Here is a 22,097-nt window from a genome sequence, read left to right as displayed (position 1 = left end):
ATATCCGTTGTGGAACGTTTTCTGCATGCATTAAAAAGCAAACAATGCTCATTAAAACAATAGCCATCAAAACGGAATGACAAGAGCTGGGCAAAGCACGATTAACTTCACATCGACTTGAGTCGGTGCTCAGGGTTGAATGAAAATATAACATACTTTGCTACAATAATGTGGCAAATCTGCTGTTCAGTGACAGTGCCTAAATTGACACAAACTAAGCCACGTCACATATGCTAAAAAAGTTAAATACTCGTTTAGTCTATCTCCGTACACACATCCAATCCCATCGCATTTAACAGAACGGGTTGATGTAGGTACACACATTCTGAAATATGGAAACAACGCTTCGAGCAAAGAAACATCTGTCGATTGATGGTCATTGAATAACATACATGGTATTAATTAGCAAATTACGGTCCATTGAATTATGTATGAAGCGTAAGAGCCAGTGCTTGTTTCGTGTAAAAACAAAGCTCATCACACACACCAAACTGAAAAATTCACAACGAATTATCAAAGCTCCGCACAGGCACAAACTAAGAATGTTGTTACAGTCACTTCACAAACCATTAATATATTGATCCTTTAACCACAACCACACAAATAAAAAGAGCAACTGAAAAAGCTAAACGACAGCCGCACCAATTTCACTTACATTCAGGCACATTCCAAATGCCGCTGGCGACAGCAGCGACCTCGCCGGTATCAGTAAGACATATATCTAAAATGTACAGTAATCTCGTCTAAAACCATGTCACGCTGCAATCGGCCAGCGGACATTTCCCGATATCAAACGGCCAGCGGAACACCCAGCTGATAAGTGTCAGTACAGACGGTCACATTACAGAGGACCGCACAACAGCCCAGGATAAGAGAACAACGGTGACGAAGAACCTATCACAATTCTGACAGTAACCTCGGACACAGCCAAGACACTGGACAAGGACAGCGGACACAGTCCAGACGGTGCCAGCGGACACATCCCGGACGGCGGACAGATCCAGCGGACACAGTCGGGACACGCTGGAGAGCGGACACAGCCGTGACAGTCACGACAAACCGACCACAGTACGGACAAAGACAGCCCCAGCTCAGACAGTGGCGATGAGCCGGCGGTACGCCCCGGCTGCGCCATCATCCCTGGTTTACCCACGGCTACCAGACCGGACCAAGGCACGGTCGGGCGGCGCTCACAGGGGCCGTGGCTGACTCACAGGGGCTCAGCCCCAGCCGGACCCGGCCACCAGTGCAGCGGTCGAGTGATGGTATTGACGGGCGCGCCGGCACGGCAAAGCAACGGAGGACTCCGCACACGCCACACGATAAAGCATCGCTGATGGCGGTCGACCGTGGAGAAACAACAGCTGTGCCAAGCGCGCCATTTTGTCGAACAGCTCACACATTCCGCGCTCAAAGCGTGATTCTGTGGAGTCCCAGCGCGGTGGGCTAACAGCATGTGAGCAGCATGTGAGCAGCATGTGAGCCGGCTATGCCAAACACACAGTGGAGTGGCGGCGTGGCTTCCCTAGAGCAGTGGCGGCGGCGAGCGTTGCACACAGCAGGCCAAGCTCCCGTTCCTGCCGTGCTGTGTGGTGTTCGAGACTGTCATGCATCCCCTGTGGTCCGATACATGTCTTGTGTCGGTCCGTTACGTCGTTAAATCTAAATACATGCCATTGTTTTTGTTGGCTCGTTCCGTCATTGAATACATGTCACGTGTACATACGTTAATTCCAAGCACATTTCGTCCATGTTGGTCCATTCCGTCGATACGGATAAGTAGTAAGTACTGTGACTGTCCGTTCCATCACTGCACATACGTTTGTGTCCGTCAGTAAGCGTTCGTCTCGAGTTAGCGTCCTGTGTCCTGTACTGGTGACATGGTCCCGGGCGGCCAGCTCACCTCAGTCGGAACGGTTCACGGCCGAGCATGCTGCGGCAGTGAGACCACACATGGTTACCCAAAGCCACACTCGGTCACTCAGAGCCACACTCTGCCACTCAGAGAACGACACAAAATGAACAGAAAGGGCGCAACGCAGCCGCCGCTGTCACATAGCCCTAACACGTCCGGAGACAGCAACACCGAATTCAGGACAAGGACGTAAGGAGTGAACCCACCCCATCAAAATTAGCACAAAACTCAGACACACAGAACAGCACTGCACAAGGTTCGAAAACAAGCAGAAAAAAGCGTACGGATGAAAGTAATGATTCCACTCAGAGCACACCGCCGTGTTCACTCACGAGCTCAGAGAAAACCGCATCCAATAAATAGTCCAGGCGGCCACCTTCAAAAGCAAACCACCATAAGTCGACACATGAACCGAAATAACAAGTCAGACCAGGGCAGTCTCGACGAGCATGATACGCCTCAAGCGAACACATGTTAGAGAGACCAGACGGTAAACGACGGTAGACTGTGAAGTAGACTGGAGCGGAAGGAGTTGGAGAGAGACACCAGAAAGAGGTAGGACATTGGCGTCAGCGGACCACCAGCGTGTTCTATGTAGACGAGGACCGGTACGGGCCAAAGCAGACCAAAAGCGGACCGCCACCAGGTTCTTTGCGGACCGAGACCGGTCTGGACCAAAGCGGATCACCTCCGTGCATTGTGTGGACCGGGATTGGGGTGATGAAACAGACCAGGACATCAGACCACCACCAGTTAGTGTGAGACCAGGAGAGGACAGGACCAAGGCGGTCCATCACCAGTTAGCAGGAGACCAGGACCAATCCGGACCACAGCAGACCACCACCAGTGGGTAGCGGAGGGGACGGGCGGCGGCTGCAAACAGTACCTGTCACATCACTGGAGAGGAACCTTCTGTAGCCTTTGTCGTGATCGAACCGCTGCAACACATAGACACGCCAGGCGCCGCGCGGCGCGTCAGAGTTGGTCCCAACAGTGACGATTCTGCGCCACACCGCAAGGCAGCGCCATGATACGTCGATAAGCCGTACCTACACGTCATATGTATATCGAGCACAAGCAGGAGAGCTCGAAAAACATTCATTAATCTGAGCATAGCGCTTGGCGTGTGTTAAAATTAAGGCAAGCGCATTCCAACATCTTCGCAGGAAGCAATATAATTTTTGGGTAGCCCACTTGCATATATTTAGCGCCGCAGAGGTAAAGCCATGCGGGCAGTGTATTTTAGAATGCCGCTGCGTTCAAGAAAATTAATTAATATTAATATTACTTGGATATTAATATTAATATTAATTACTGAATTTCAATGGCTCAATGTTTGTCACATGCTGCATGCGCGACATTGCTCCATACTAAGCCGAACGGCACGGTGCACATAACGGGCAACATTCAACGATCATTAAATATTAATAACAACCCAATGATGATACAATTTGCCAAAAAAATAAATATCGGCCATTTATGCTACGCAGCACAATGCAAACACTACAAACTATCCAGATCATGCCCGGCACATAGCACCGATTTTGTGTCAGCTGAACAAATCAATTAAAGCGCCTGTTACACCGTGCTGCGCAGACAAAAGGGGGCATTTCTCAGCCCCTTACAAACCCTGTCTGCCACTGCATTGGTTTCGTGATGGTTCGCACCTGATCTCGCTTAATTTGACTGTCGAGCTTACCAGATTCTCATTCCTCCCTCTCCAAGAGTACGGACTGGCAGTGAGGCTCACCGAATTCCTCTCCTTTCTACGAACACACACTGGCAGTAAAACTCACCGAATCCCTGTCCCTGCAGGAAGAGTCGGAATGCCTCGCAGACCTTGGCAACCTGTTCGTCGAGCGGCAGGCTGCAGTCGTGGATCTTCATCCACTGGGTTTTGCCCGGGTCCAAGCGGGAGTTGAACGTCACCGTCTCGTCCTCGTACGGACTGCGGTTTCCGCACACGAGCAGCACGGGCACGCGCAGGAACACACCCTCCTGGGAAGACAGAAAGGCGGGGAGTTACACACCAGTAGTACCTACAGGCACACGCAGGAATACATACACCCTCCTAGGGAACAGGAAGACTGGGAGAAATTAAACAATATTAACGCGCAGAGGCGCGATTTTTAGGGCGATAAAAATAGCATCCCGAATCCAAGAACCCACGACTCAGAACGCGATGGAACTTTTCCTCGTCAGCGCAGCTGTAATTGAGCTCAAACTTCAAGCACATGTCTCCGGCAAAACTGGTCCTCGCAAGGTCCGGGCTTTTAGGCAAACACGTGCAGGGGGCATCACTCCGTGGCGCGTTTTATCGTCCCGATGGCCATCACAGTGACGTTACAATGAACATAAATCAAAGAGCAACATATTTATAACGGAGCCCGCAATACAGGTGCGCGATCAGTCACGAACGCATCACAAGTCGTAACAATGGGCAATGCTACAGTAATAAAATAATGAATTGAATAAATTGAGCCGCTATCGGGCCATCAAACACAGAGTGTGGCCAGTTTCTTTTCAAGACGGTTACTTTGTAGGTAGGTAATTGTTTGCTGCACGTGCTACCGGTGGGGTTGAGTGAACGGTGTGTTACAACTATTACGAGGATTATGGTTAATGGTTTCGCGCACGGAAGGAATTATGTGTGCAATGTATGTCAAATGTTTTGTAAACAACGGGCATAGCGATGTAAAACATCTCAATTATTCGCAAGAAGGCTGTATCTGAACGCCCAGTGTACATACCTAATTACAAACGGGGTGGTGTTTTGGGTATCATTTGGCTGCAACTTTGAGCCAAAGAGAGAAACTGATATGATCAAAAGGCGCAGTAAGCCCTTGAAATGTGATGATCTAAATTATTACGGAGCGAGCGAAGCGAGCGTAGTCTTTCCTTAGATTAACGGAAATTTCTGAGTATGAGCGGCCGGCCGGCCGGCCGGCCGGCCGGCCGTGGTCACGCTTTTGCGAGGCTTATATCTCAGCAACCACTTGACCGATTTACATGCGGTAATTTTTGTAGGGTAGCTTCATTCCTTCTTCCAAGTATTGGACTATTCCCGATGCATGTGGGTGACCCCTTATGCACGTGCCACGTGCAAAACGAAGAGGTGTCCGTTTTGTAATTGTTGCAATATCTCGGTAACTACTTGGCCGATTGCGCTGAAAGTTGGCATGTAGGTAGGCACCCACTAGGCACTGCATATCCATGTGCCAGAGTTGGGGCGCTGCTGCACGTGCGCACGTGCAGGGGTCGATTCCAGATCTCGAGAACGGCTGGACCGATGGCGCTCAAATTTGGCACATGGTTAGGGACCGGTTAGTAGGGTGCCGTGCAAAAGTCGGTTGGGCCCCATTTTGCACGTGCGCACGTGCAGGGTGCCGCTTCCAGATCTCGAGAACGGCTGGGCCGATTGTGCTCAAATTTGGCACATCGCTAGAGACCGGTTAGTAGGGTGCCGTGCACAAGTCAGTTGGAGGTACCCCCTCGCAATTTCGCACGTGCAAGGCCCACCCTCTCGCTCGCTCCGTTAGTCGCCCCAAAAGGCGTTATACTGGTCCAATATAAGATACAAAATGACGTAAGCTTGTTCTTAGGTTCCAACAATGGGTACAAGTTACCTATAACTACATCACAAACTCATCGTTATTCTTGATAGTGTGAGAAGTTTCGGTTGAAGCAATGACGAAATGAAACGGCATGAAACAGGCCAAATTCGATCTCCGCACAACCTTGTTGCTCGCCTTCTACATGTGCTTGATGCTGTAACACCGTACTTCGGACCGACCAGCGCAGGGGGATTTCCCGACGATCCCTTTTCGCAGCGCAGCCGGTCATAGCTCCCCGCTCACCACAGCCAATAGTCCCATCCACACGCGATAGCTGTATCAGTGAGCACACCCTGGATCAGTCAGCACCCATCGGCTGGAAGGCGCGGGCTCACTCGGCCGAATTGCTATCCCAGACCGGGAGGCCAGCCACAGGGTCCGTGGGTGTGAGTGTGGTTAACAGTCCGTGTCAGTGTCAGTTAGATGTCCGTCCTGACCCGTGTCAGGTTTCCTCAATGGCATCACACTGATCAGTCGGCCAGTGATGAGTTTTGGACAAGCCCAAGTAAAAGAAGGCGCCATTCCGCTGCATGTTACTGTACGAAATAATGTAATGATTACCGACAATCCAATGCTAGACGTGGGACACCATTATGATTCCCAACCTCGGATTTGCTGTTGACTTTCTGCATCAAGGATATTTGATTATTTTTCGTTAAAATTTGTAAGACTTTCTTTGTTGTTGGCTGCAGCATTAGTCCCAATCGGTACATATGAAGATATGATCTGCATGATTGACGACTCACCGTTCTTAAAGTAGTTTCTATACCCGGAATCCATTAACTCGTCGGTCAACCACGCGATGTTTACCTCCCACGGGTAATCCTACATAGGCCAAACATCAAAAGCTTATATAAAACCACTTATATAATAAGAAACGTGCCACACCGTGTTGTCGCCTCACGAAGTGAACCACAGAAAGGCGGCTTCATCAGTAGCATATCACGCAGTTAAAGTGCCTGGTTGTCTGGATCTAACGGTGGCGTCTTATATAATACGGTAGGTTTTGGGCGGTGGCTGCCTGGCCGGAGTTAAACCGCAGAATATGACGATGCTGGAAGAGGAGTATGGTGACAGGGTTACCTAGACGGTGTTTGTTGACGGCATTGACTGATCAAACCCGGGTAACCCGCAGTGGCTCGGCGGAGAGTACTGAACTGCTGAGCTGTGGACAATACGACAGTGAGAGGTGCACACTGCACGTGCAGTGGCAAGACCCGGCGTATAACATTGACATATCATGCGACACACAGAGTAGAAGCTGAAGATTGTAGATAAAGTAGAGCACAACAAAGAAGCGGAGGGGAAGGCAGACCACAGACTCAGACCAGCCAGCTCCCGGTCACCGGTTCTCCGGCATGGAAGACGGCATGTCTGCCACCAAAGTTTTCCTCCACCTGACAATACCACATTGACGGCATATTTACCTATAGCGGGAATACAGAAGCGAAGTCACGGCTCTTTTCTCATATTAGTCGGCGGTTCGACATATATGTCACAATATTTCAGATGGTCTATCGCCGGGTGTCACACAACAAATCAACGCGGGCATTCCCATTTCAGGACAATGCCGCATTACAATGCCGTAAGAGGAAAACAAGCGGAACATAGTTACTAACCAAGTAGCAATATCGCTTAGCATTCAGTAAACAATCGAAATGATGTTTGATGTGAAAGTAATGACACATATTTCTTGGTGCATCAATGCACAGACCGTCGACAATATGATTACAAATACCAATGCTTCAATATGATGATAAATATCCCCATGTTCAGTCAATTATTGGATCTCAATTCATACTTTTCAATCACAGAAGTGACAAATATTGTATTCGCCTAACAATTTCACAGAAGGGTTGTATATTATGTGAGTTAAAGGGCATGTAAGAATCTTATTTTCCATCCAATTCTGGGGTCGCAAACAGGATAGTTAACACAGATCGCAAACAGGATTTCCGTAAACATCACCACAAACGTTTTACACAGACCATTAAACTACTGATTTCCGTCATTTCCTCGGGCACACCCTGTCATGGCCCATTGTGTGAGACTTCTGCTCTAGGAACATCAACACACCATCAGCACCGGTCACCCGACCTGGTGTAGATAACTTAGCAGAACCTGTATACTGTATATGACCCGGTGTAGTCTGTGACCGTTTTCTCCACTCCCACACCCCAGACCAGCCCTGTCAAGTGCTTCACGCGAACATCGGACTTCAGTGGCGCTGTCGTGACAGGGTGCCACCGCAGTGGGCGCGCCGGCGGGCGGCGACCGTGCACCAGGGTCCGCCGCCGCCTCCGCCACGCTCCTGGCCGACCCCTCGACGCCCGACGCCCGTCCGCCACAGCAGGATGTGGCACTGCACGGGCCAGCCGGCACCTGCAACGGCCCCGTACATACGGCCGGATCGCACACACCGAGGACCGGTACAGGCCGACACACGAAAAATGCACACGGGCGGCGTTTAGAGCGGCGACTTCCGTGAGCTTTCCAAGTCCGCCTCGGCGCCGCTGGCCGGCGCGTCACTGACGAACGGACCTGACACAAATCGAGTCGGTAGACTATGTGATCCCTAATGTAGCATACTGACGCGAAAAGCGCATCGCACTGTTAATGCAGCACCGAAGGTCTAATCAATCGCGTGCGACTCGATTCGTAGGCGGCATTCTCGACCCACCCAGCAGTGCGTGTTCTAGGAATATCACCAAAAAACTGATCCATTTTATCGTACCATAGACCACATGGCACACATCGATTCCATATAAGTTGGTACAGCCCATAGCCACCATCCAATTATAACCGACGCCCAAAAATATTTGCACAAGCGTCATTGCAGAAACGCGATGGTTCCGGTGCATATGTCGCACACACGCTATCCTGAGAAACTGCGGAACGGTCCCATAGCTGACCTCCACTTCGCAGGGTCCGATCCAGATCAACCCAGCCAACCGTGCGGTCCGGGAAATATGTCACTGACGGTCGGTGAGTGACATCCAATTATTTCAGAACATGGGTGACATGTGGCGCAGCCCAGGAAATTTAACTGGAACAAGGTAGGGTGGTGAGATTTTTGCAAGCCGATATTATTTTCTGTATGGACATACATCTAGAGAGGCAATTTATTATACGCAACCTGTAGCTCATCAGATCACCAAAGAAATAAGCAGTTATTTGTTGTTCCGTCAGCAGCTGCGACCTACTCGACAAGCCCAGTTTTTGGCCCGAAGAACGCGAGGCAGAGAAGCCGTAGACCCAATGGTGGCAGTCGACTTTGGTGGCCACTATGTGATTTTCAATACCGAGAAATTCTATCAATAAGCTCCGTTGCAATCGATATCGGCATGAAAAGTTTCCTAAATTTGGCTCGTATTAACACCTATTTATCGCCACACGATTAGTAAACAAGCCATAATGGCCCCACTAAAACCAAATAACATTGAAGCACTATCGCAGGCCAGAAGCTGTAATAGATGTTCTACTGACCCAATTACTAACGAGGACAAGACTTTGAACACTGACATAGCGGACTATCAGTGTAGGCAATCATCCTATGCTAAAAATGCTGCGGTAACGTAACTGCGTCAGCGTATGACTCAGAACAGACGATGAAACAGACGAACAGGGAATGCCGGGAGGCCGGGGGTAAGGTCTGACCTCTAACCACTAACCAGCTTATCTAAATGAGTCAGTAAATGGCCCATGACGCATGTGCGCGGTCAGTGACTGATAAAAGAGCTGAGCAACCCTCGATCTTCCACTCAAGGGCCGTCAGTCATCTCTGGTCCAGCCAATGATGCTGCCAAAGCAAGTTCAATTCTACGATCAGAAGACGCATCCCTTCGGCCGTGACGCCAGGAAAAAATCGCGACGCTGAAAACGCGGCGACGAAGCCGTCGGCCATCGGCAATGTCAAACAATGGCGGCGACGGCGAAAGGGGGCTCGGCCACAGGAAAGTGCTGCGCCCGATCGTCGGCTAGGGGGTGGATCCACCGGCTGTCCGGGGGTACCGAAGGAGCCAGCGCCGCAGTAGAGGCGCGGCGCCGCGGAGCGAACGGCCGGCACCTACCGGGCCACACAGGAGCAGGGCGAGAGCCGGGACCCCGGACCAGCGAGAGCCGGACCCAGGACCACACCCGGACCAAGGAGGGAGAACCGGGGCCATGGCGGCCCGGAGGGTGGCCACAGCACTGATTGCCGTGAGTAACTACCTGAGGTGCTATGCGGATTTGTGATTTTGGGGCACCCGAACTTCAGAGGCCAGCGCCGCTGGGCCAGGCAGAGTCTGCCTCCAACCTTGATCGGCCGACGCTGTGCAATTACCCCTCCATCCATTCATTTGTTACCGAATATTAACAATTTCTTACCATAAAATACCATGTCACTGACACTCCAAACATGACTTATACTATATAAATGTCCAGTGAAAGGTACTAAGGCAGGTAGAGAAAGGTCGCACGTAGGGCGGGGAGAATTTCTCAACAATACGCTGTGGGTTCTGAGCTGCCGTCTTCCGAAAATTGTCTTTTAAATTGAGCTAAGATCGTTTGCTGAGCTATTAAAATACACATACCTAATTCCCTGCTCATGAATCTGCCATTAAAACCAGCTGTAAATGGCTCACGTTCGGTTAATCTGGCAAAAATCACATTCATAGACTTATATACCTACCATCTGTAACGCGAGAAATTCAGCTAACTTTTATTTTGTTAACTTGGTGCCAGAGCACATCGAATAAATCATAACAGGATCGTGATTCGTATGATATTGATTGGCACATCCCGACAGGTGTGTGCACCTTCTGTTCATTTGATCAGTTCACATTACCTTCAGTGCGACCTGTTCCGCCCAAAATCAGCAGACATCGACAATACAGGGTGTCCCATAAGTTCCTTCTCACCTAAATTTTTCTTTTAGAGGCTCTCTTATTTAAAGCCACGCTTAATTTATTTTGTAACTGAGCTTTTGGGGTTGCCATGGCAACTGTGAATGTGCTCCACGGTAACTAATTCGTCTAGACAAAATATTTTTTTGCCAGAGAGTTCACTTCCTGTGGAGACGGCTTACGCCGCAACATAGAGGTCTCCGATACGGGAACGTCTCGGTATTTAGTCCGCACTGGGCCATTCACGACGGTTGAGGGTGATTGAGGCCATCCAGTATGTAGCCAATGTCTGTCGCTAACTGGACGCACAGTCAACAAGTGACGCCGATGATTTGTCGGGAGTCAATCGCTGCAAGTTTATGCTCTTTTTTGTCAGCTTTCACGAGTGAGCCATGTGGCCAAAACTGTGTGGCGCCAAAATGGCCGTCAAAAAGGTCTTATCGTTAGAAAGTTGGTAAACAGGCTTTTCAGGATGCATTACCAGCTGTCTAAGAGTATCATTTCGGGGTACCTAACTCAAGGTGACTTAAGCTCTACTTACCGGAGGGCTCAAAACAGTCAAAAACGTCTTAAAATGGCCAAACATGTGTTTCGTTATGCCTGAGGCTAAAAAAAACTGGAGGGCCGATGACATTAATGTGGTCATCTGGACTACCTAGTCCGTGCTCGAGATAAAACACCGGTCCAAACCCCAAAACGGTCCCATATGGGCGACGGAAAAGGCTTTTATGTCATCCCGCTTTATTCCTATGCAAAAGGCCAGGGTCACGGTAATGTGGGGTAATATGCGTCCAGACACTGATCACGTTGCGATTGATACTCCAGAAACAGTCTTGGGACGCAGAATTCTTCTCCAAGAAGATCTAGTAGGAGTTTCAGCTTTCTAGCTTAACTCGAACCGCAAGTATGACCACATTTTTTTAGGAGAAAATGGCATCCGGGAGGTCGTAGGCCCATCTTCAAGCAAGACAGTGCATCAGTGCACAGGTCAAGCAAAGCTTAGAAGCAGTGCCAGGAGACTGTGATAGGCGTATGTGGTAAGATCACATCCCAGCCAACTCATCGGATCCAAATTTCATAAAAATGTGTTGGGAATATTGAAATCGAGGCTCGTCGAAGCGAAGCGGTGTTCCAGCATTGAGGAGCTCACGGCGCATGCCAAGTCAGTCTGGGCTAACTTCAAGCCTGCTATGCTGCCAAACATGCCGGTTGCCATGTCGCAGCATGCATTCATGTGTTTGCCTATGAAATGGGGAGCACATTGAGGGGTTACAAACATTTCAAAACGCAATGTACTCTGTTTTACATGCAAATATAAGGTGAGAACGAACTTATGGGACACCCTGTAGTCCCTGTTATCGGTTACCCCTTGTGATCCTGTTCGGTACATCGATAACCACCGCGATCCATGAGTCAAACCGGACCAAGCCTCCATCGCGTGGGTCTGGCCGAGGTGAGAATCCGTCCGCTCCCGCAGTCAGCAGCCTTGGCGTGAGCACGGGATGACTGCTAATTACTTTCAGAGACGGGTCGTGAAACCTTGAAATGCATAGGGAATCTGATCTAAAGAAATGCGAGCTATGTCCCTAAATGAATAGCTTAAAATAGCACCGATGTGTAACCGTTGAAACGCATATAACGCGCATAGGCTCGTGTAAAAAGTTCATTTGCGTTGCGGTAAAAGTGTTATAAATGCCTTTCATTTTCAGCTCAGCATTTGAAAGTTATTCGAAAGTAAAACATGCAGCAGGGCAGTCCTTTTTCTAAGGCAGCCAACATGCCAACAGTTCCTTGATCCTCATGTTCGATATTTGTCAAGACATGTCAGCATTCGGATAAAGATCTGTAGCGCATCAACATATCAGCAGCATGACGTCACCTCGCTATAGTTCGCTCACCTGAGCTGATGACGTACCTTTATGTGATGTGTCACTGAAATTCCATGACTGGTAGGTATCGCAACTGATATAGGTATGCCGGGTCTGAATTCAAACAAAACTGACGTGTTTCATCCCAAGAAACAGCATTCAAATTATTAATGGTATTGGTATGAACTTTTGCGTTTACTTTGTTCATGCTCAGATGCACCTAAGAGGCTTCTTCGGAGGCGATTTTCAGCTCAGTCGCAGCGACTCTTATCAAATCCACATGATCGAAATAGGCTAGGTACCAAGGAGCCCAAAAATATAAAACATTTCACGGTGTCAGGACTGATAAGTATGATCATTGCAGCACTCACAATTTTGCATATGTGCTTCAAAGTTATGCCTTCAGTGACATCAGTCATAGAACAGGAGCGGCCACGCATGAACATGATGAGGCCGGTAGCGTGGCTGCACAGCACCCTATGTTCTCAGTACGAAACCAGGAAACTTGAGTGGTAATTGGCAAATATATGGAAACTTTTAAGATTCATCATGCGTGTAAAAGAATGAGGGAATGCGCCATCCGTTTCACGGACGAATGGCCAATTTGTATTCGAAAGCCGAGCGATTTTTTAAAAGTAGGTAGTTGAGGAAGAAACGCATGCCACTCTGCGGTAACGCTCCTCATCCTTAATTATAAAAATATGTTCAAAAACACAAATACCTGTGCGTCTGCATTAAATTGCACTTGCAAGAAGATTTATTGCAGAATGCCGTGTTATATTCTCACGTTGTTGACGACTGTCGCCGTCTGCAACGAGTTCGAAGACTGACCACCCTCCATCTCTGTTCTGGCAGTGTGTGGCGGTGGCCTCGGCATGCGCGCCCACCAAGCCTCTGGTGAAGAAGGCGCCCGAGACGGGCAAGGTGGAGCACCTGCCCGTGGTGCGTCTGCTGCGGGCCCGACACGAACTGGCCACCGCGGCGCGGGCCTCTCAGGGGAGCCAGGCAGCACAGCAGGGGCAGCTGAGTGAACAGGAGCTGAGGTCACTGTTGAGAAAACAGAGCAACCAGGGTGAGACCTCACTGTCAAGCCAGCAGCAGGGTCTGAGCTCACTGCTGAGTCAGCAACAGCAGCAGCAGAGCCTCAGCTCATTGATGAGACAAAGGCAGGGCCAGGACCCGTCCTCGTTTCTAAGCCAGCAGCAGGGTCTGAGCTCATTGCTAAATCAACAACAGCAAAAGAGCCCCAGCTCATTACTGAGCCAGCAACAGGGCCACGGTCCGAGCTCAGTGCTGAGCCAACAGTCCGGCCAACAGACGGGTCAGGGACTGGCCTCACTGTTCGCTCTACAGCAGGCACAGAGTGCCGCATCGCCGCCGGGTCAGCACCCCATCATTGCTCTGCCCCTATTCCATGGACAGTCACCTACACCAGGAGCATCTTCACTGCAGATACAGCCGTGGCTCCATCAGCAGCAGGAACAGCAGTCTCCGCCGCCTCAGCCAGCGCCGCAGCCGCCGGGGCAGCAGCTGTTCTGGCCGGCTGGGGTAGCATTACCGGCTGGTCAGCAGCTGCCTGCTGGCCTGATGGCACTTCAGCCATCCGCCCAAGGCCTGATTCCCGTCAGCACACAGGGCGTCCAGCTCCCACCGCAGTTGCAAGCAGCGTTGGCGGCGAGGCAGCAACCGGCCGGGTCTGGCCTCACTCCGCAGCCGGGACAGCCACCCACGCCCAAGAACACCGAGACACCGGCACAGTCGCTGTCGGCAAGCCTATGGCCCCTGAGCCAGCTGTCCCCAGCGCAGCCGATGCCAGCTCCTACACCGGCCGCAACGACGACCACCGAGCCTCCAAGACCCGCAGCCACCTTCAGTCTGGACACACTCAAACAGTGGTTCAGTCGGCGCAGCCCCACTACCACACCAGAGCCGGAGCTGGCCAGCACAGTCAGCGGGCTGCCCAGTCCCGGTACCATCAACGTCCCGAGGACGGAGGAACGGTTCACCAGGCCACTCAGCTTCGTCAACAGCGGCCAGAAGACGGAGGAACGTCCACTCTCTAGTCCGGACATTAGTCAACATCAGTCAGTAACACTCAGACAGCCGGCCGGTGAGCGTGAGATCAGTCTCTCGGAGCTGCGCTCGCTCCTGTTCGGCGGAGAGCAGCCGGAGCCGTCCTCGGCGCCGGATACCGACCCACAGCAGACACCGCCGGAGGAAAGCGCTTTCCAACGAGCCTCACTGACGGAGCTGTTCGGCGGACGGCAGGGTCGCAGCCCGACTCTGCGGGAGGAGTTGCCTCCCGCAGATCAGAGGAGGACGGACTACGCATCGTCCAGCACAGGTTCTACGCAAGGTGGCCCGTGGCCCAGGGTAGAGCCGTCGATCAGAGAACCGTTCAGCGCACGCAGTGACCAAGGTGTCCCCTGGCTGCGGGCTCTGCTGGGATCGGGGCCGAGCTCTGCGCAGGTACCCAGTTCAGGTGAGGAAGCCAATGTTGGGGAGTTCCGTCCGCTGCAGCTGGATCCCGTCCAGCGTGGTCCCATTCAGACCACTGGATCAGAAGCCAGTTTCCTGAATGACCAGAGTGTAGCCTCACTACAGGCACTGCTGAGGACTGAGGAAGCTACAGGGCAACACCAGCCGTTATCCACTTCAGGAGAACCTATTCCATTATCACCCAGTGGTCCGAGTAATGATGGGCTGCCCAACCACTCAGATACAATTGAAGTACCAGGCGGCGATCTCAACGAATTGAGCATCGCTTCTCTAGAAGCACTATTAGGATACTCAGACAGCACGGGTCAAAGTGCACACAACCAAGAAGAGTATCCTGTTCCACCATCCGAAAATTCTTCAAAAGCACCTTCTGAGTCTCTGAATGACCCCAGCATCGCATCACTGCGGGCTTTACTTGACTCCAGTCACACAGAACCACCAATCGTAGATCAAGCACCAGTCAGCGGCGAAGCACCTCCGCCGGCGCCTACAAGCCCAGTCAGTGATGTCCAACCGCAGGAGCCCCAGTCGTTCGTCACCCTCAGTAATAAGGACATTGCATCGCTGCGGGCGCTGTTGATGTCCGAGCGTCGCAAGAACCAGCCGACAGATCAACCAGAACCTGCAACAGCAGGGCAGCCAGTTCCTCCTCAGGCGGTGCCGTCAATAGACCCAGGAACGAGCATTCATCCGCAATCAGCATCTACCGGAGGAACTCCCATCACGGTGCAGCCAGTTGCACCACCCGTAGGAGAGTCTGTTCCGCAACAATCATCGACAACCGGTGAGAGAGCTTACCCACCACATCCTCACGAACATACAGACATGACAACTGCGTCACCTACGCAGCCGAAATTCGTTACCAATGCGCAAACACCTCTTTCGCCGACATTCACCATGCCAGGAACTGTACCGGAACAAAACACGCCGACCGCAGCGGATATACCTTCTCCTGAAATACAGCAACCGACGATTACCTCAGAGATACCGAATCATCAGTTACCAATCCCACAGTCCTCACAAAGCGATAGTGGGCCACATTCGCAACAAGGAAACCTAACTGGCATAGTAACGCCGTTCGCACCGTCTACCGTTAGTTCAGAAAACCCAGACTCTCCATTCCAGGCTGACGCTGGAATGCCACATACTTCGTCCCAAGAACCTCCTGGAGTGACACCTGCAGCACCGATGGTAGTCGCTGATAACCCTTCACTAATCACACCCAGCGCGCCACCATCGCTGGAGACAACTCCAGACACAACAGGCACGGCGCTGCCTTCCAAACCGTCGCCGACACCACCCAGTGGCCTCAGTCCCCGGCGCGTGGCCGCGCTACGAGCACTGCTGGAGGCGGCACGTCGAACGAACACGTCGCTGGTGGAAAAGTATCCACTGCCGGGAGGAGATCAATCGTCTCCCACAACACCTCAACCAATCCAACAAGTAGTTCCACCCAGTGAAACCAGTTCTGGCTCGGATGGTTTGAACTCCACGACTGCAACAACGGCTGCAGCTTCCACAACGCTAGCATCAGCCAGCAGCATAGCCCTGCTGCCAGAACTGCTGAAGGCCGACCAGTCGCCAGACGCACCCACAGCAGGCGAGAAGTCACAGGACATCCTGTCACGTCGGAGACTGAGGAACATCGATCGTCTACTGCGGGCTATGTTCACTGGCGAACTACCCCAAAGGTCCGAGCGGAGCAAAAGAAACCCAACGATGACTCATAAATCGACTAATAACATGGTACCTGGCTTCAAGTTGCCACGGAACTACCCAAAAACCGAGTCAAGGCCAACCACTTCTCTCCGTGAACGGCTGAAAGCTGTAAGTAGGCTTCATGAAACCTATCGGCCACCTCTGACAAAGCCTTATCAGCGGACGGTCGGTGCCCATGGCCCTCGCGATATCTCAACTGGGAGTTCCAGTGGCGGAGCACCACTCGGTGCGGTGCAGAGCGCTACAACAGTACCATCACCATTGCCGCCAAACCGCGTGTCACGAAGCGAACTGATCAAACTTCTGGAAAGACTTGAACAGAAACGGAGAGCTTCACTGAAGGAAGCACGGCCCCAGCAGAGCCAGCCAGCCATGTCATTTCCACCCAGACTTCCAACGGCTTCACTGATGCTACCACAAGCATCAAAACCTTCCTTGATGCAAACTAAGGGACCAATCACTTCATTTACAGAGCCTCTTTCACGACCCAGTTGGGTTCGCCAACCTCTATCTACGCCAGCGAAATTAGCATCCTACACGCCTTCTCAGACAACTGCCCGGTCACTGGCAACTCAAGTGCAACAGGGTCAGAACTCGAAGATTCCTGAGCTTCCTCTTAGTGTATCTTTTCTCCGGGCACTGCAGGCTTCTGCTGTAACAACTGCGTCTCCCCCTCCTCCGCCGCCAAGTGTTGGAACATTACCTCAGCCGTCACCCACTGCTTCAGCGCCTATAGTTCGAAAGACACCACCGACAAATCCTTTTGGTCAAGCTCCGATTCCTCTACTCAGAACACCTCCCATAAATGGTCAGAAGCCATTTTCCTTGCCCAAAACATTGGCACCAGGGGCACACCCACCACTCCCTTCGGTGAAGTCACACATTCCAGTTACCCACTCCGCAGTTTCGTCAGGGGGAACGACGACGTTTCCAAGACAAACACAAATCCCATTATGGGAACTACAGCGCATACTCGGTCAAAAACCTCTTTCAAAAAAGGCACAAATTCCGAGCGGAAAAATGCCTATTGTGCTACATACAGCACCGTCACATGCTGGAAAAGCAGGCGTTCCAGCAATACAAGCGTCCAAAACATTGGGAAAATCACAAGCCTTGCTAAAGCCGTTTCCAGTATCGCAAATACCAACTACAGACCGTAACTTATTTGCCCCGAGACCGATACCTTTGGGGCCATCGCCCATGCCATTCAGACAGGCACCGATGCCAGGTGGGCATACAAATCTACCGGCAAAGGAGGGATCAGCACCAGTTCAACAAGCGGATTCAGCAAACGGGAAATTGCTGAAACCCGTCCCTTTTCCAGTACCTTTCCCCCTGATACCAACACCAGGAGGTAACAGTGTTCCGCCTGTGACGCCTCTCACAAATAATCAAACGCTCCTTGGATTGCTGAATGCACTAAACCCATCAAGACCGATTCAACTTCCATCATCCAGCGTCGCTTTCCCTCATCTGAAAATACCATCTGCAACTCCAGCGCCAGAACCCAAACGAATACCACCAGTTCTACCGGTCCCGGGACAGCCCGTAGCGCCCGCGTTTGGTCCTCTGATCGCACCCTCAGGAAGCGCACCTCTTCCATCGCTAATATCACCTTTCTCACCTAAAACATCACTTCCGCCTCCAAGAGTATCCCCACCAGCCAGACAGCCGCCAATGCCACTGCTGCGGGGGCCGATCGGGCCCGCCGCAGCTCTGTTCGCCCCGGCACAGACCGGCTCACCAGCTCTGTTCGCGCCGGCACAGACCGGCCCAGCGACAGCCCCGTGGCTGCCGGCCCCCGTCTCGGCACCGTCGCCGCTCCCCGCTGCCAGGCCGGCGCCGCTGATGGCGCCGATAGCGCGGCCCCCACCGACCGCAAACAGCGCCGCTCGGCCCGCCCCGCCGAGCCTCCCGACGACACCCCGACCGGGCGTCCCGCTCAGCCAGCTGGCCGTGCCGGAGCTACCCCCGGGTGTACCGGTACTCGTGAGTACCGCGAAAGGTCACTGGTACCTGGTGCAGCGAGTCGCACCGGGGCAGACGGCGGGGTACGGCTCGTGGCTGACGGATGGTCTGTACAAATCGGCCGGAAACCAGCAGGAGGAAGAAGAAGAAGAAGAAGAAGAGGAAGAGGCGGCGCAGGAAGAGCCACCGCCCGAGGAAGAGGAGGAAGAGGAAGAGGAAGAGGAGGAAGAGGAGGAGGGTCCGTGCTGGATCTGTGAGCGGCTCACAGTGATCCGGGACAGGATCATGCCACACGCCAAGGCGCGGCTCTCAAACTTCATATCGAGGATATTCGATATCTAGGGGCGATCACACGCCAGGGTTACGTCAGAGGTTATGGCGCTACTCTGAAACCTCATACTGAGGCTGTTTGACATTTACAGGCGGCCCAGGAAACCGCGCTGTGTTAATGTTAATCTATATTGGTGATGTGAATACCGTCGTTTATATGTAAGAAACACTAGTGACATGTCTTTCGCGTGTGTTAATGACAATGCAGGAAACTGTGTTTTAATTCAGCTAGATGCTTGCGCGGCTCGCGTGCTTACTGAGAACAGAAAATATGGTGTCACAGTGGATCAAACATGACATGCAAGAAAACTTGACGTCTGAATAGTTTGACACTTGAATGCACAACTGTAATTAGCATGCATGCTAACTATTTAATATCACATACGAGGAAGATATGTTATTCTAGTGAGGCCATTGTTGTTTGCGTGCGGTGATTTGAATAAGAAAGAGAACATAACATGTACAAAATGTCATCATTCTTTAAATACAATTCTTGCATCACATAAGAAAGTATAACAAATCCAACAAATATGGTGATCCGGGAAGAGTTCACAAAACAAAAATCATGATTGTCTATGGCTACAATGTAGTAGATTCCACTAACAGTGCCGTAAACATGAGCAAACACATGCGCAGTGCAGTACCGTTTTCTCACGTACTAAAACGAAGATAGAAACAACATCATAAAAGAAAACCACGAAATGAGGTCTTCGCCGTCTTCGTCACAAAATAAATAACAGCCTAATAGCGCAAAATATTGCCTTGTGTGAGCCATATTTGACTTCGAGCAAAAACCTCGACATTACCACTTACTTCACCTCAAGAAAAGACACGCATTTCGGTCCTCACATTCGCGTTATAGTGGCGTCATCGGGAAATATTTTCTGTTTATCCTGTTTAAAAGTCAGCTCAACATGTAATCCATAAGTTATCAGCTTTATGATAGTCCAACAAGGTCATGACTGTGATACAGCAATCAGAAAGGGAATAATACAATGCCTGTCGTGTGTGAGTAATGACCCGTAGGCGGTGTCAGCTGCATGGTAGGTGCACTGCAGGATACAAGCATTGCAAGTATTTCAGTCTCGGTACGGGCGAGTCGTCTAGGTTACAGAAAAAAAAGGTAGGAGAGAGCGGGAGCAGAAGAAGGAAAGAGAAAAAGAAAGAGAAAGAGAGAGGGGGAAAGAGAGGGGACAGAGAGAGGGGAGAGAAAAAGAGAGAGAGAGAGAGAGAGAGAGAGAGAGAGAGAGAGAGAGAGAGAGAGAGAGAGAGAGAGAGGAGAGAGAGAGAGAGAGAGAGAAGGAGAGAGGGAGATGGAGGTTAAGCGATAGGGTAGGAAGGGAGAACGCGGAGAAAAAAGGTTCAAACTACAACTTTTCTAAAATTATATCTCGCAATACCGCTCTAAGAATACGCCTTGGTCGGGAACCCAAATGGGAACAGTTCATTCATGTTTCATGCACAACAACGCGAAGTCAACGCTGCTACGTGTTGATGGTTGATTTATAAGTCATTTAACCCTCACCCGCACATGCCATTTTCCCATCCTAGAACGCACATGGGGGGGGGGGGGTTGCCACCCCCCGCGCCATTTCGTTCCTGTTGGAGATAGAGCTTAGCGGTAAAGACCAAAAAGATTCTTTGGGAAGAGACGAATCCAATGATACCCAGTTTTACCTTCTCAGATCAGTCCTTGACCTTCCAGGTCAGGTCAAACTAAAAAATGTTGCTGTTTTAGGTCACCGTTGGAAATCAAGCAGCAGCGCGCTTGACAAGCGCGCTGCTTGTCATATACCGATGACGATGCCGTTTTCTGGTGCCAAGCCAGCTAGAACCTCTTTGTCACACAACCCGACCAGGTTTTTGCTGCTGAGGTCATCTCAGGTCAAGTTCGGTCAAGGTCAATAATATGTGTTTGTATGTCTGTGCGTGTCTGTGTGTATACTGGTGTGTGCACCAATTGTTTATGTGTCCATATTACATGAAATCATGATCTGAGAAGCTTTTACCAAAAATGTAGTCAAAACAATTCAAAAAAGTAAATTCAGCTTGCCTAAAACGCAATTATCTTAGATGACCTAGGTTGACCTTGACCCTGACCTTGACCTCTGTACATCGTCGAACAACATGTTTCATGATAGGTGGGAGGTAGGATTGGTATAAAAGGCCGAAATCAAGGTGTTAAAAGCCCACAAGGCCCATAGCCAACGCAAGATGTTGAGAATTGGCCATTTGGGTCATGACATGACCTGAAAAACAAGGTCATATCTCCGAAACCAAAAACCACAGAAACTTGAAATTTTCAGTGGACATCAAGAAAGGATAGAGGAGCAGCTATACGAAAAATCAGCCTTCTAGCTCTAAAAATGTTAAGTGCAGAGCAGAAAGACTACCTGGGGGGGGGGGGGTGGCAACCACCCCCCCCCCCCCATGTGCGGGCGAGGGTTAATGATTGGGCATCCAAAGGATGAAAATCACTGACTAAATGGCAGCAATGACGGAAAACAAATCAGTTCATGCCTGCATGCAAGTGATGTTGGATTCACTAATAACCCTAGGAAACATTCGGAAATGGGACCAAACAATAGTCGGCTACCATGCAATCATGAACGAGCCATGATAACATTGACAACTAGTAAAAAGGAGCGCTAAGTGGTCAGGTAAGGTGTGAAAGTACCTTGGCAGTCAGCATTTAAGGAGCAATTAGAAGTCCCGAGATGGTCGGGGGACTATTGGCAGACTAAGACCACACCTAACACGGACAACAGACAATGGACATCCATTTGGAAGAGCAGTCTCAGTGTTCGTGACAGAAATCAACTGGACTCGGGGGTTACCTGGAGAGGTAGGCCCACGGTTACGACCACAGTGTAACTCGCAGTTGCATTTCAGGGGTCACCTAGCCCGCGCCCCGTAGGGCTACCGGCGGACCCTACCACCCGTAGGGGGGGGGGGGGGCGTTTCGGCCCCCCTAAGATCTCGGAAAGTTACCGGCCGATTTTCAAAATTCAAACGGCGTTCGATAGCCCCACCCGGGAACTACCTTGTGACCAAATTTCATTGACCTAGGTCAAACCGATGACGTCACAGGTCAGGTCAAAGGTCAGATTTTCACCGTTCACAGGCATTTCAAGAAATGTGTTGTGAAATCGAGTTAATTGGTAATTTATTGAAAACCATCGATGGTACATTGTTCGTCAAACACATACTTTGCTATCTGAGGTCACTGATACCAGGTCAGGTCACAGCGAGGTCAGGTCACCGGGGTCACAATATGAAAGTGTCGTGTGATACATGT

General features: G+C 50.9%; 1 protein-coding gene across 6 annotated transcripts in view; it reads right to left on the bottom strand.

Moving 5' to 3' along the window:
* LOC122377710 (protein NDRG3-like) overlaps positions 1 to 22,097 on the bottom strand; it is a 57,739-nt gene that overhangs the window by 2,660 nt on the left and 32,982 nt on the right. For 5 of the 6 annotated variants that reach the window (XM_043358064.1, XM_043358062.1, XM_043358061.1 and 2 more), the window contains one exon: positions 3,712 to 3,913. In XM_043358064.1, the coding sequence (XP_043213999.1) occupies positions 3,712 to 3,913 (202 nt within the window). Of the gene's footprint in view, positions 1 to 2,801; positions 2,854 to 3,711; positions 3,914 to 22,097 lie in introns of all 6 variants that reach the window. The other variant, XM_043358063.1, reaches the window with a different exon arrangement.

This window comes from Amphibalanus amphitrite, unplaced genomic scaffold (genome assembly GCF_019059575.1).
Source record: "Amphibalanus amphitrite isolate SeventyFive unplaced genomic scaffold, NRLGWU_Aamphi_draft 000049F_arrow, whole genome shotgun sequence".
In the NCBI taxonomy this organism is placed as follows: domain Eukaryota; kingdom Metazoa; phylum Arthropoda; class Thecostraca; order Balanomorpha; family Balanidae; genus Amphibalanus; species Amphibalanus amphitrite.
Note: the sequence above shows the minus strand (reverse complement) of the source record. Positions and strands in the feature narration are given on the sequence as shown.